General features: G+C 34.1%; 1 protein-coding gene across 10 annotated transcripts in view; it reads left to right on the top strand.

Moving 5' to 3' along the window:
* rg (A kinase anchor protein rugose) overlaps positions 1 to 15,577 on the top strand; it is a 176,377-nt gene that overhangs the window by 98,141 nt on the left and 62,659 nt on the right. For 4 of the 10 annotated variants that reach the window (XM_089085513.1, XM_011646580.3, XM_011646584.3 and 1 more), the window contains 23 exons: positions 429 to 681; positions 775 to 917; positions 997 to 1,187; positions 1,281 to 1,389; positions 1,455 to 1,536; positions 1,612 to 1,928; positions 1,989 to 2,210; positions 2,403 to 4,092; positions 4,174 to 4,339; positions 4,426 to 4,579; positions 4,670 to 4,849; positions 5,717 to 5,857; positions 6,016 to 6,123; positions 6,210 to 6,381; positions 8,322 to 8,690; positions 9,964 to 10,094; positions 11,270 to 11,380; positions 12,286 to 12,493; positions 12,607 to 12,960; positions 14,222 to 14,348; positions 14,447 to 14,555; positions 14,738 to 14,913; positions 15,225 to 15,499. In XM_089085513.1, the coding sequence (XP_088941639.1) occupies positions 429 to 681; positions 775 to 917; positions 997 to 1,187; positions 1,281 to 1,389; positions 1,455 to 1,536; positions 1,612 to 1,928; positions 1,989 to 2,210; positions 2,403 to 4,092; positions 4,174 to 4,339; positions 4,426 to 4,579; positions 4,670 to 4,849; positions 5,717 to 5,857; positions 6,016 to 6,123; positions 6,210 to 6,381; positions 8,322 to 8,690; positions 9,964 to 10,094; positions 11,270 to 11,380; positions 12,286 to 12,493; positions 12,607 to 12,960; positions 14,222 to 14,348; positions 14,447 to 14,555; positions 14,738 to 14,913; positions 15,225 to 15,499 (5,788 nt within the window). The remainder of the gene's footprint in view (positions 1 to 428; positions 682 to 774; positions 918 to 996; positions 1,188 to 1,280; positions 1,390 to 1,454; positions 1,537 to 1,611; positions 1,929 to 1,988; positions 2,211 to 2,402; positions 4,093 to 4,173; positions 4,340 to 4,425; positions 4,580 to 4,669; positions 4,850 to 5,716; positions 5,858 to 6,015; positions 6,124 to 6,209; positions 6,382 to 8,321; positions 8,691 to 9,963; positions 10,095 to 11,269; positions 11,381 to 12,285; positions 12,494 to 12,606; positions 12,961 to 14,221; positions 14,349 to 14,446; positions 14,556 to 14,737; positions 14,914 to 15,224; positions 15,500 to 15,577) is intronic. The other 6 variants (XM_011646582.3, XM_011646585.3, XM_011646589.3 and 3 more) reach the window with 5 other exon arrangements.

Below are 15,577 nucleotides of genomic sequence, written 5' to 3'. Positions count from 1 at the left end.
CATCTGCATTTCATCTACTATCGCTTTCAATCATTTCCATAAGCTTAATAATTCGTATTTGATATTTGTTTATATTATTTTCTTTTTTATATACTTTCTTACATAAAGTTAACTTATGTATACAATACTTAAATAACATTATATATATATATATATACATATATATACGTACATATATATGTATATATATATTATATATATATATATATATACATGTATATATATATATATATATATATACCAATTATCAAAGCAAAAAAAAGAATAAATCGAAATAAAATAAAACAATTTAATACATATATTTAAAATAAATACTAATTATATAGATAAAAAATATAAATCAAGATAATTGAGCGTACGGTTCAGAAAAATAAAAAAGTCGGCTAGATTGGTGTGTCCGAAGAACAGGCAGATCCATGGTGATGTAGTTGTTTTATTTTTCATTCCTAACATGGCAGCTACTGGATCACGTCCTTTTTAATCCCGCTCTCTGGATATATACGCCAGCGCCAGTACAAACACGGCTTTATTCATACCTGGCCACAGAATTTCTTAGTGACACGCAAATTTATTCCAATGTGAGACGCGTATCGACAGTTTTGCAAACGGTACACACACTCAAGTATTATTACTGGGTAGCTAATCCTCGAGCCAAAAGTGGAATAACGCCGAAGGGACTCGGTACGTTGTTATATCTAATCAGTCTAATATCAACAATGCAAATTTATTCCGAATGCATAAAATATGTTTTATGCACAAATTCATTTTTCATAGATGGACCGCGTCCGCAACAGAAGGACATTCTTACAATTCGTTCTTATATCTTATTATTTTTGAAACAATTAATAATGATTGGTAACGGTGTAAAAGACGATGAATTACAGAGTATACTTAATTATCTAACGACGATGCATGAGGTAATTTTAAATATGGATATAATAATGCAAAATAATAAAGTGTCAAGGATATTTTTTCGAATGCTGTGACGATTTTTAGGATGAAAATTTGCACGATGTTTTACAAATGCTGATATCCTTGATGTCGGAACATCCGTCATCGATGGTACCCGCATTTGATGCGAAACAAGGAGTACGAACCATTTTCAAGCTTTTGGCAGCCGAAAGCCAGCTGATACGTTTGCAAGCGTTAAAACTACTAGGGTTCTTCCTTAGCCGCAGTACACATAAGTAAGTAATACTTCACGCAGATTTATGTATATAATATAATTTATGTGATTAAAATATCTTTAAAAACATATTAATTATTTTTTATATATACAGACGAAAATACGATGTCATGAGTCCTCATAATTTGTACACATTATTGGCTGAAAGGCTCTTATTAAACGAGGAAACTCTCTCATTACCGACATACAATGTTTTATACGAGGTATGGAATTTTTATTTATAAAATAATGCTTCTTTATTAAATTTTTATTTCAAATTTAATTGTAGATTATGACCGAGCACATCAGTCAACAAATATTGTATGCTAGACATCCTGAACCTGAATCTCACTACCGTTTAGAAAATCCGAGTAAGTTGAGAATTAATTTACAGTTACAAATAAAGCGAATACTCTTCACAGATTAATCTATCAATATCGTTTCAGTGATTCTGAAGGTAGTCGCAACATTAATTCGACAATCAAAACAAACGGAGCAGCTGCTGGAAGTAAAAAAGCTGTTTCTTTCGGACATGACGCTGCTCTGCAACAATAATCGGGAAAATCGGCGAACGGTTTTGCAAATGTCCGTGTGGCAGGAATGGCTTATCGCCATGGCTTACATTCATCCGAAGAATACGGAAGAGCAGAAAATATCCGACATGGTGTATTCCTTATTTCGCATGCTTCTTCATCATGCTATCAAACACGAATACGGTGGCTGGCGTGTATGGGTTGACACGTTGGCTATCGTACACTCTAAAGTAAGTCTATGAAATATTGTCGATTAAAAACGCTTCTAACGCTTTCAATAATGTATACAGGTATCGTACGAGGAATTCAAACTTCAGTTTGCTCAAATGTATGAGCATTATGAACGACAGAGATCCGATAACATTACGGACCCTGAGTTAAGACAGCAAAGGCCAATCAGCACGATTTCCGGATGGGATCAACAGCATTCCGGAAGCAACGGATACAATAGACCAACAACGTGGGGAAATCAGCAAAATCATGAGATACAACATATGGAAAGAAATTACAAGGTAATTTGGAAAGTGATACTTTTATTTTATTTTGATTTGTTTTGGTTATCTATATATATTTTTATAATCTTTATTTATGATCGCTTTATCTTAATATTCTTTGTCGATATAAAATTATTCAATTGTGCAAAAATTTAAAGGCGTATTTGGCTATATTTATTGTCTTTAATAATATCTTGTATTATGATGCAGGAGTTTGATTCATCCGAGGCAAATGATCGATTGGAAGAATCATGCAGTTGCGACCTTAATTCAATAGATAATACCGAAAGCGATGGGAGTCCGGCCATCATAAAATCACGCAGCGAGACTTTAGATACATTACAATCGTGCGAGGTGGTATCGCTGGATTCCAGATTGAGCGACAAACCGGAAACACCTACCACTGCACGGGAGGCTCATACAGAGACGCCGACGATTCTCGAAGAAGCGAACAGCGAAGCTATCTCGTTGCCGACTACGCAAGAAACCAGCGAAGTGATATCGATTGAGAGCTCCAGTGACTTTTACAGCGAGGTACACAAAATCGAGAGTTCCAGTCCTGATTCGATGATAGTTCAGGACACATTGAAAAGAGAAGAAGAAAATACACCGAAAAAAGAAGAAGAACTCACAGTTCTCGAGAAGCAATCAGTTATTGTTACCGAATCCTCCTCGACCGAACAGATTAAAGAAAGTACAGAAGCGACAATTGTAGAATCAAAAGAGCCAAAAGAAACTGCGAAAGATACAAACATCTCTGACACAGTTTCTACAGGAGTGGATAAAGTTGAAGATCCGTCAGGTACAGACGAGAAAATAAAGGATAAGCCTGTTGAGGAAAATAATGTCGCGACCGATGACAGTAATACGCCGACCAATAATGAAGATTCCGACAAGACTGCAACAGCGGTTGAAAGTACAGACGACTCTGTTGCTACAAAGGCCGACATCGATGCCGACACTGAAGAAGATACCGTGCCAATTGTCCCTTCTGACGAAACGCGAGAAGCGTTGACGATTAAAGTTATCGAAAAGCTACAATTGGAGAACGATCGCGAGATAGTTGACAGTGATACGTCAGAGGCATATTTGACGCCAACTGAGAATCAAGAGATCTCGAGCGAGATAAAAAGCAGAACGTCCGAAGGTGAGAAAATCGTCAACGACGACACCGTCGAGAAGAAGGACATTTCTGAAGACAGGGACACTACTATTGAGACTGGTGAGAACGACGCAGGGGAAATTGTAAAAAATCCTAATTGCTCAACTAGCATAGTAGAAAGCGGTGAGGCTTGCGCGGAGAAGGCGGTAGATCTAGAAAGCGAGAAGGTGGAACCCGTAATAGTGAATAGTGCGTTAAGTAGTGACGAACGCGCTACGGATTCTTTAACGGAGGACAAAAGTGCTGTTATTAATGATAACGAAGACGCGAAGGTAAATGAGAAACACTCAAGGGAGCCGTCCACTATTTCTACTAGCGTAAGTGATAATAAGTCAGACGTTCCGGCGACGACTGGCGAGGTAGAAATTACAGATAGTGTTTGTAGTAATAGCGATGTTCAAAGTTCTGTAGATAATGTGACGCAAGTGCCAAATCCTAAGCAGCAAATCCCAACAATATCTACGGTCTGTGATGCAACTAAAAGTTTATCCGACGGTGTGCCTCAAATCGTTAGTTCTAATGTGGTTGCCAGGGACAATGCGTTATTGAATGACTTAACTCCAGATCACGTAGACGCCCACCGCAGATCCAGCCTGCCGATCGTGTCCTCGGAAACGGTCGCGGACGATAACGGTCACGAGCCACCCTCCTTGCCCGTGCCCTTACGAAAAACATCGTCACCCCAGAAACGACCAAGGAGTGCCTCTACGTCCACGCAGGTGGATCCTCATCATTTCGGTGAGTAATCGAAGATCGAAGTCTGACTTCATTTTGTCAATAGAACTACATTTTAATTTTTATGTATTCCTTCTATTGCAGAAGCCAAACGATCGAAGCAAGGAAATCCCTCCACGCGGCCAATGTTCAGTCCAGGTCCGACACGACCTCCATTCAGAATACCGGAATTTAAATGGTCATACATACATCAACGGTTGCTATCGGACGTGCTATTTTCTTTGGAAACAGACATTCAAGTATGGAGAAGGTATGATATGCGATACTATATATATTGATGATGTATCTATGGGCTTATTTTGTTATTTATATTTTACAATAATATTTTCATTGCAGTCACTCAACGAAGTCTGTGTTGGATTTTGTAAACAGCAGCGAGAATGCTATTTTTGTGGTGAATACTGTCCATCTAATTTCGCAATTAGCCGACAATCTCATAATAGCTTGCGGCGGTTTGTTGCCCTTATTAGCATCGGCCACTTCACCAAATGTACGTAAACTAACATACGCGATAAAAAAAAAAATAATAATGACATTTTACGATCCTAATTTCTATAATCAATGTATGGACATTTTCCAGAATGAATTGGATGTAATCGAGCCAACTCAGGGGATGCCAATTGAAGTGGCAGTTTCTTTTTTGCAAAGACTAGTCAACATGGCCGACGTACTTATATTCGCTAGCTCGTTAAACTTTGGGGAATTGGAGGCTGAGAAAAATATGTCAAGCGGTGGCATATTGCGACAATGTTTACGACTGGTTTGTATTACGGTGTTTAAGGTATTTTATTTAGGATTCAGAACGAAATGATGAATTTTGTTAGAATAGTTAGATATAGTTATAATTTGATTGTTATATACTTTTTATATGGATAAACAGTTTTAAGAAATCATTTGTCGTTTTAGGAAAAAATATTAAATATTAGTGCATATAACTATGTGTTTAAGTTATGCACTTGATAGAATATAGAATTTTTAACATATAAAATTCGGTTTAGAAAAACATTCGTAAGAATTATTATATTAATAAAAAGTATTTCTTTTGTTTCACACAATATTGTGTTAGGTGTGCAATCAATTTTTGAAAAGAAATATGATTCCCATATAGAAATATTTAAATAATACTTAATGTAATACGCGAATGAAAAAGTATAATTGCAGTAGTAGTTTTTTACATCTTTATTTATGTTTATTTTAGTGAAAATATGTGTGCATGCACACTATATCAAACTATCTAATACAATCAAAACACTTTGAAATTACAAAATTGACATATAACATTTATGCATATTTACGCATTGATTTTTTTATTGAATTATAAAACTTTATTTTACTTTTTTAGTATAAATTATAATATAGAATTTTATAATTATAATTTTTCAGAGAGTAGAGATTCGTAATTTAAAAAAAAAAATTGTGAATATTTTCTTTATTGAAACAAAAAATTAATGAATAAGCATAAAATAAAGCTAAAAAATAAAGCTATATGACATATTTATAGTTTCCAAAAATTGATATACAATTGTGTTAAATATTTTTAGCCTCAACATATCCCAACGTTAGAAATTTAATATGTACACTCACACAACATCTTTTGTTATATTTACCTAATAAACTGCTTCTATAGGTCTGTACATGTGCCGTTAGAAACTGCTTAGAGTGTAAAGAACGTGGCAGATCGTACAGCATGTTAGGTCGGCAGATTGGTTCTAGTAATAAATCACAGCACATACAATCGCTTATACGCGGAGCTCAGACATCGCCTAAGGTACGTTTTATCCGATCGAATTCACTTTGATAATCACAGCATTGTTAACAGACGCAAATAAATATATTATGTTTTTTTTTACCAATTTTTACTTTTTGAAGAAAATTTGTTTTGTTTGTAGAGTTTTATAGTATATCCAAATAATTATTTATTTATAGAATATCGTGGACAATCTTACGCATCAGTTGAGTCCTGTGAAGGATCCCGAGAAATTACTGCAAGACATGGACGTAAATCGTTTGAGAGCTGTCATATACAGAGATGTTGTAAGTATCCGATATTTCGATAATAGTGATAAGATAAAACGAATGTATGTAAGATGGAAAGATTAAGTCGCATACTTTAATTTCAGGAAGAAACCAAGCAGGCACAGTTTCTGTCCCTTGCTATAGTTTACTTCATCTCTGTATTAATGGTCTCGAAATATCGCGATATATTGGAACCACCAATATCGCAGCGTCCACCAAGTCCAGTGCAAACGATACAAACAAATGGTGCCGGTCTCAGGCCAGGTAGTCCTTCAGGTAAGATTCTTGTGTGTTCTTATCGACACACATTGCTGACACTAATTTAAAAAATAATCTGTGTAAATACTGATACACAAGATTCACTAAAATTAAATTTATTTTGAATAAATGCAACGAGAACGAATATTAAATTAGAAATAATTATCTTATAAACTACATATACAACTATACATATACAATAACTTAGTAAAGTTGTTACTTTTATTATAGTTTCTACTAAATTGTCTATTACTGGGTATGCACTCTGCAAAGAACTTATAAATTATAGAAAAAAATATAAAGAATAATACAATAACATGCTATTTTATATCAATAACATATTTTTATACTCTTCTATAATACAAAATTTTTTTAAAATTTATCAACTATATAATATTTATAATTGTGCTTATTAGATCACCGTCTGTTACTAAATTAAGAAGTTGTAAAAAAAGCATTAAAATTTTTATATTATTTTAATTTGCACGTTAAATATTTATTTGCGTAACACAAAAGAATTAAAAATTTTTAATAATTCTTCTGTTTACTCAAAACTCTTACGTGTCAGATATATATTCTCTTACCTTTCATTTTAAAAATTATATCAAATATGAATTAGAGGTTATCAATTAATTATATTAATTCATAATTAATTTCCAATATTACAGCATGACTGTAGCTATATAAATGTACAAAAAAGATAATTACAATATATGTTATCAAAAAGACATTTTATCTGTCTAAAATTATAATTAATATTGATATTACACTATTAGAGAAATTATTACATAATTTTTAATAAGCTGATGAATTTAATTTGTTAAAGAATTCGTTGTCATAATAATGTTATAAATGAATGAAATATGATGAATGTTATAAATAGCATATATGTACAGATATATAGCTAATGTATTCAACACTGTGCACCAAACGATGTAGCTGCAACTAAGACAACAGCACATGACACTAGTAGAACGCATGTGTTATTGCACTGTATGAAGTAAACATTTTATATGTATCTGACAGTGAGAGTTTTGATGTTTGCCGAATGTGTTTGCACTTTTTTACGTTACAAACATACTTACGTCGTTATATCATTGTTGTATTCTCTTGAATGTGAAATTTCTTTATGTGGGGAATTCAAGGAAAACAGATATCTCTCTGTGATAACTGTCACACGATTTATATTTGGATGTTCAATAAATTGTGGGAAATAAGTTCTTTTAGAATGTTATACTCTAGTTGTTATTATAATAATATATTATACACACTGATGCAAAAGTTCTAATTATTGTAAACAATATACTATTATTTTTATCTATCTTCTTGGTTAAAATTTACATTGTTGTTAGAAATTAGAAACAAAAATTATTGAACATTGTAAAAATTTTACCATTATAAAATGATACATTTCAAATGATTTTTTTTCAAATGATAAAATTTTGTTTACTGAATTTCACTCTACAAATATTAAACAATTGAACATTATTTTTTGAAATGCTTTCCTTAATCTTTAAATACACAGAAAGTAATTTTCATAATATCTATTTATATATTTTTACTTTGTAATTTTTCAGTATTTATATTATTTTTTGATGAAAAAGTACCATTCTAAAAAATTAAAAAATTTAAAAAATTATATATTTATAATCATATCTTTATTATTCTTGAACTTTTTAAGATAAAAAATTTTGAACTTTTTAAGATAAAAAATTTTGAATGTGCTACATTGCATATATATGATCAATTTTTGTGCAAGAATGCTGACAATTTGCAATGGTATAATTTCGTTAATAAGTGCTTCAAATTTGGCAAATGTTAATTATACTGCTCGTTCGTTGATTTTACTTAATCGAATGCATAGAGTGAAAGACAGTATCAAGAATACGCTATGAATCGCGAGTGATAGATCTGATAACGCACGACCGGATAACGTGGTAAATGTGGTTCCTCGGCAGATGGGAATGGTGGTGGAGGAGGGCGGCCCTTATTTCCACAGTGGTCTCACCACGTGTACCCACAGTTCCTCCCGGGATCTCACCCTAACGCCAATGCAAATGTCAATGCCAATGCCAATCATCACATCAACCAGCACCATCACCAGCACCCGCTACCGGCTGCCAGGCACTCTAATCGCCAGCCACCCTCTAACTACTATCTCCCGAATCACCATAACAATCACTACAACCATCATCCAAATAACCATAACTATCATCGTCATCATCACTATCATCATCATAATAACAACAACCACCACCATACGCTTCAAAAGCATATCGATCAGCCCCGAAATCTCTGTCATAGAAACTCCGGTGTCGGTCTGCAAGGTAACTCGAAAACCCGAAAGTTGTTTCACGGAATGCCCGAGTTCTCTTGGCCTGATTTATTGCGCATTACTTTTGTTGGTTCCCTAATTTGCGAACTGCACGACGCTTGTCAATATGAACGAGTTTATGCGCAATTTCCTTAATGTTTTCTTGATGTTGTACAAACGCTGCCGTTTTTTCCTGAACCACAAAATTTTTTTTTTAAATTATGTTAAGAAAAGATATATAATTTTTAGAAATTATTAGCTAAAAATTCAAGGAAAAAGTTTATTTAATTAGCTTGTTTGTCTTCTTTTTATCTATCTCGAGATCATTTACATATATTAAATATCTAATTTTAATTACTCTAATTTTTGTTTACTTTTATACCTTTAATAAAAATCGAACATTTGAATTATACTGTTTTTCTAATAATTTAGTTCATTTTAGTAGAAAGTTTGTGCTGCACGCTCTATATAAAACAGTTACCTTGAACTTGCAACATATTGTTAAATATAAATTTTATAATTGTCCTATTCTACAGCATGTAGAATATGTATTTCTGTTAAATATATGAATAAATTATAATCAAGATACGCATGAGTATGGAGAAGATTTCGAAATTTAAAAATTAATAATGGATGCGAATAGATAAAATAAATATAGTTATTCAACAAATAATTTTTTGTTATAATCAGACAAAATATTATAGTTTGTAAATTTTTATTATAGTTTCTTAATTTTTGACCATTTTATTTGATTACATCTTTATTATAATTTATATTTTATGATTACCTGTTATGTGTGTGTTTTACATTACTTTATGAATACAATTAAAAGATAAAGAAACACCAGCTATTTAAAAAGATCAAATTAAATCTTTTTAACATAATAATTAATATTAAATCTACATGTATAAATTTATTGAATGCAATATTAAAAGCTTGTGTTTCTTACAGTTAAAAGCAATCAAAAAATTGAAATATCTATTGTGTGCTACGATTTATTTTGCAGCAAATTTGGCAGCTCATTGTATGATACAAACAATGAAGAATGTTTTGTGTCATCATTTTTAATATATCTGGATACATACTATTGGTCTTATATATGTTTCACATTGACAAATTGTGAATTACAAGACAATATTAATGATCGTTTTACACATCACGTACAAAAGAATTTTTTCAGTTAATTAAAATCATTGACCGCATGTGTATGGATATGGATATCAGCTTTGCAAGAAGAAAATCTTTAAATTTCTCGATTTCTAATATCATTTTAATAATGTTCTCAGGTAGCGGAGGTATAATGAGTCAGTCGGGCTCTCAGGATGATGGCGAGTACGAAGTTATCATCGTCGACGAGAATAATTCTTCGATTTTGGCTGATCACGACGTCACATCATCAGGTCCGCCGTCGACTAAGGTAAGTCAGTCTCGCGAAAGAATTGCAATAATCTGAAATTTCGATACGATCTGAAAAGTGCAACGGACACTTGTGCTCTACCGAACAAATTCGAAAGAAGTGAACATCGAGAATAATTGAAAATCTCAGGTAAAAGTCTTGTAAATTCCGTCACGTATGAAACGCAAACTGATAGTGACAGTATAGTATATCTGATTGGTACAAAAATGAGATAATTCTACAAAGTTATAACAATTTTATATACTTGAGACTGCATGCATTTCGATAGATCGAGAACGTAGAGAGATTCGATGTTTCCATCTGTCGCTTTACACAGCTCTACGTAGCGAGTACGATTTGCGGGTCTTTCTAAACAAAATTAAAAACTTTATTTTTTTTAATATTATTCTGAATACCTTTCTCTTTATGCTCGATAGTTCTGAAATAATATTCACAGCAGTGAGATTTTAGCACTTTTCCATCACGCACAATCTTAAGGGGTATTCACCGCAACAAATAACCAGATATTTTGCACAATGCTTTGCACTAATTTATTATTAACTAAATCATGTTGTATTGTTCGTCATATGATGGCGACCTATAAGTTTTTACTTTGAAATACTGAATATATACTTTATAATTTTTTACGATAGACCAGGTAAAGATAGCCACATTAGAATAACATGTGATTAAGATTTAACAAGGTAAACTTCATCTTTGGATGTTAATATGAAATTAGCACAATTTTGTGATTATGATAGATTTTTATTATCTATTAAATTATACGACCCTTAAGTGTAGTAGCCGTTAGTTAATCCTCTTGATGCAATTACGTGATTACAAAACCCGCTGTAGTTGAAGATCTCTTGTAATGCCCAGCATGTAATGTTCACTTATCGATTGATGTATTGCATCTATATAGTCCCAGCGTAAAGACCGTTATCTCAGTTGTGATCTCTTGTGATTATCTCTCGCACATAATATCTATTTCTTATTACGGACTCTGAGATTCGGCATTACCAAGGGAATTCCGATCAATTTCGCGAAGTTCCGACATGTGATCACACACTTTCGAAAGTCAAATCTAATATTTATCTGTAACCCTATCGAGCATGCAATACTCTGACTCTCGAATTTCTCTCATTGTTAACTTCCTCTGCTTGCATTGCTATGCGTACTAACTACTGGTTCTGAAGGGAGGTCACAGTGGTGTACCTCGGCCGCGGACTATTCTCGAGGATTACACCTCATCAGAACCAACGCTTGGCACTTCTACAAGGTCCGAACCACTGCCACGAAATCTGCAGGTAAAACTTAACTTGAGTACACATCCGGATATGTGGAGGACATTGACGGGAGCTCGATTCCCGAATTATGTCGTCGCGATCGGTCGCGTTTTGGGAGTGATCCAAAAATATATTTTTAATTATTTTAAATTTCTTATTCCGTAAAAGAATGCGAGAAGATACGCAACAGTGCAGTAATGCCCATTTGACGGGTGCAAGAAAGAGAGAGCAATATCTATTATATAATTTACACGTATTTTTTTTTTCGATGCTTATGTAATGTTGTTACAATATAAAATAGCGGTCCTTACACGCGTGTAATTATTTGGTCTTATTCTAGAATTAACAAGTTCGCTCTCGAAGCTTGAATAAATGAGAAGCTTGGTTCTTTCTTTCTATAATATATTAGTTGATTGCGTAGTAATGGTGTACTACTAATTGCATGTAATAAAGTAAGTAAGACATGGCACGCGAAAGTATATCATGAAGTATGATTGTATGAAATTATTCTATGAAATAAAATATAGTTAGTTTTTTTATTAGCAAATTGACTTCAGTATCGTAGTGAGATTCCTAGACTTGGAAGCATATCTGAATAGTTTTACATAATAATTAACGAATGTTAAAAGGAATTTCTTGTTAATCCAATAAAATTCAGCACCGCGGTAAAATAAAAAAGATTTAAACGTCATAATTTACATGCCGATTAAAAAAAAAATTTATTTCGATGTAAATATATTTCACATATCTTTAAATCAGTACTTTCTATTTAAGATGGTTAAGGTGGTATCATATATTTGATTACTTAAGATGATCAATATTTTCTCAATATTTTTTTTTACAATTTATGATCGACTTTAATTTAAAATAAATATAAAAATTACGACGTTTCACTCTTTCTTTTATTTCAATCAATTTTCTCCCAGAGCAACGACTCCAGTGAGGAAACAGTACACCGCAGCAATATCACCGCGGATCCGAGTCCTTCTGAAGTTACCACCGACAACGAAAACAAACATAATTCGTCCGAAGAAGCCTGGACAGACGTAAATCTTAATGAAGATGGCGATACAATGCCTACCACAAACCCAAGAGAAGACCCGCGAAACATCCACAATATCGCACACTCGCGCGGTAAGAATCGAATCAATCCCGATGCTATCATTTGTATCATTGATAGTCAAAATTTATTAGAAGCATTTATATGAATTTAATGTATAAAGCAAGATACATTTTGAAACATATAGGTGACATGCAAGATAGCGAGGGTAACGTTTTGGAACAAGAAATGCTCGGTAATGCAGAACGCGGAGAGAAACCGTCGGCGGAAATCTCCGTGGTGCGGGTTCCGGATCGGTTAGTAGTGACCGCAGCATCCCCAAGAGCCGACGAATTGCCGATCAAAGGTCTGGTCGATCATTTACCTGTACCAACACCTTCCCGCGAGGCCTCTCTCACGCAAAAGTTGGAAATGGCCTTGGGTTCGGTTTGCCCTCTCCTTCGGGAGATCATGGTGGACTTTGCTCCCTTCCTATCCAAAACACTCGTTGGCTCTCATGGTCAAGAATTGTTAATGGAAGGAAAAGGTACGAGCTGTAAGGGTACGTCGAACGTACAATCATATTTCTGTATTCGGTGTGTGCACGGTTACGGTGTGAATCCGTTAAGGAAACATTTATCCCGTGCAAAATAAGAAAAAATTCTGTCTTGAAATATCATTCGATGATTTTAGAATAGCCTCTATATAAATTGCACTATAAACACACTGTGGCGTTATTATGTATGCGCTTATAAAATGAGATGTAAAAGGAAATCATGGCTCTCACATTCTGCATTTTACGCGCGCGCGATATGATATAGAATGTCTGAGGTTCGATAAATAAAAAGGATATATTTCACGTTGGATTTTATTACGCAGAGAACAGTTGTAACATGTCTATGTTTTCTAAGCGGTGTCGAAATATATCACGCCCACGGATAAAAAAGAATCATAAAAGATTAAGAAACTAAAACTCAGTTAGTTTCATGTAGATACAACATTTTCCGACATGATAAATAAGATTTTTATCTATTTTGTATATCTTTTTGATATCTTTTTATTGTAGTAATATATATATATATATATATATATATATATATATATATATTGTAAACTCTTGACATTACACTGTACTCTTGTATTTTTCTTTCTACTTTTTATTTTTTCATTGATTACTTCATAATATAAGAGGTAATAATTTTATTACCTCTTATTTTTTAAAAGTTGTGCATTATTGCTTCAAATTTGTTATTCAACTTGTTAATTGCATATCTAACGAATGAAATATTTGTCACTTAATATAAAAGAGTTTTTGTGATCAACTTGTGATTAAGTGTGCTTTAAAAGATAAAATAGAGATCATAAAAACAAGAATTCAACAATGTTGTTCGACTAAAATATTTAAAATCGTATATTCAAATATGCTCGCGTGATAAATAAAAAATTTCGAATCCATTTAAATGGGAATATTTGATGGGACTTTCGTCACTTTTATGGTCTCTGATATTTCACACCGAGTATTCAAATTAGTCACTTTATGATTTCGCTTTAGGAAGATGGCCAGCGTATTCCGAGTAATCGTTCACCATTAAGTATTCAGCATGCGTGTAGAAACCGTGATGATTCTCGCAGATTTTATATTCAAGGAACGTGGCGCTTGATGGTCCTGCAACCTATCGATGTATTTTATTTTTAACAATACCTGAACGGTCTTCGTAAAGCACAATATTGTTCGTTTTTTTCTGTTTGTCACTTTGTCAGTCATTGTTATTCACCGTTTATCGTTTATCCGTTTAACGATTCCCCGTCTGTAATTTGCCCAGGTTTGACCACATTCAAGAACAGCAACTCCGTTGTGGAATTGGTTATGCTCCTATGCTCCCAGGAATGGCAAAACTCCTTGCAAAAGCACGCAGGTCTCGCTTTCATCGAGCTCATTAACGAAGGAAGGTAAGACGTTTATTACACGGCTAGAACGCGCGCAAACAAAACGAAGTCAAACAGTTCTCGTTTCCCTTCATGAAAATGCTTCTTTGCATTACACACAGGCTGTTATCTCACGCGATGAAGGATCACATAGTAAGAGTCGCAAACGAGGCAGAGTTCATTTTAAACAGGATGAGAGCGGATGACGTGCTGAAGCATGCTGACTTTGAGGTATTGCGTGCATTTCTTCCGGCGATTTCATTGCCCTGTAAATAGATCCGACTAGTTTTTGTTGTCGGAAAATTTCCACGAGTCATCTAATACTAATACGATGATCTTCCTACTTAAATACATTATAATTCGATAATACTAATTATAAGAAGATACGTTAACTCTTTTTTTCTGTTATTCAGTCACAATGCGCGCAAACGTTGTTGGATCGCCGGGAAGAAGAACGCATGTGCGACCACCTGATCACCGCGGCACGAAGACGCGACAATGTTATCGCTAGCAGACTGCTGGAGAAAGTTCGAAATATCTTGTCCAACAAACACGGCGCATGGGGATACATGGATCCAATGGCTGCAAAGTAAGTGCAAACGCAACCGACTCGTTTTAAACGACCATCATTATCATATTATAAAATAGACTATTCTACACTTCAGCTACAAAAGCGAGAAAAGGGATTTGGTTTACAATTTTTTTACTTAAACCACTCTCATCTATCAGACCTTCCACATTCATACGTACATACTGCCTTGCCTATATTATTTATATAATTTACACAAAATATATACATAGACCTACTTGTACCTAATTATTTACTGATTATACTATTTATACATCATCATCATATTTTATCATCATTACATATCACATTTTGCATTATCTTATTTACAGATTAGCCGAATACTGGAAACTGGATGCTTGGGAGGATGATGCACGCAGACGTAAGCGTTTCGTGCACAATCCACTAGGCTCGAGCCACCCCGAGGCTACACTCAAGGCGGCTCTAGAACACGGTGCACCCGAGGATGCGATACTTCAAGCGCGTGAAGAGTTTCACGCGCATCTCGCAGCCTCGCGTGCACACCAACAGCAATTGCAGTCGGCGGATCTTATGGATGACAGTGAATTGCTGTCGGACGACAGGGATCTCGACAACGACTTGACAGGTTGGTCGGCGTCCCGTTGCCTGATAAACGAGACACGACATTTTAATGGCATATTACAGGCCATACAAACCGGTTTTA

Source organism: Pogonomyrmex barbatus, unplaced genomic scaffold, assembly GCF_055798465.1.
Source record: "Pogonomyrmex barbatus isolate J1 unplaced genomic scaffold, ASM5579846v1 scaffold10, whole genome shotgun sequence".
In the NCBI taxonomy this organism is placed as follows: Eukaryota; Metazoa; Arthropoda; class Insecta; order Hymenoptera; family Formicidae; genus Pogonomyrmex; species Pogonomyrmex barbatus.
This window is presented reverse-complemented; position numbering and strand designations above follow the sequence as displayed.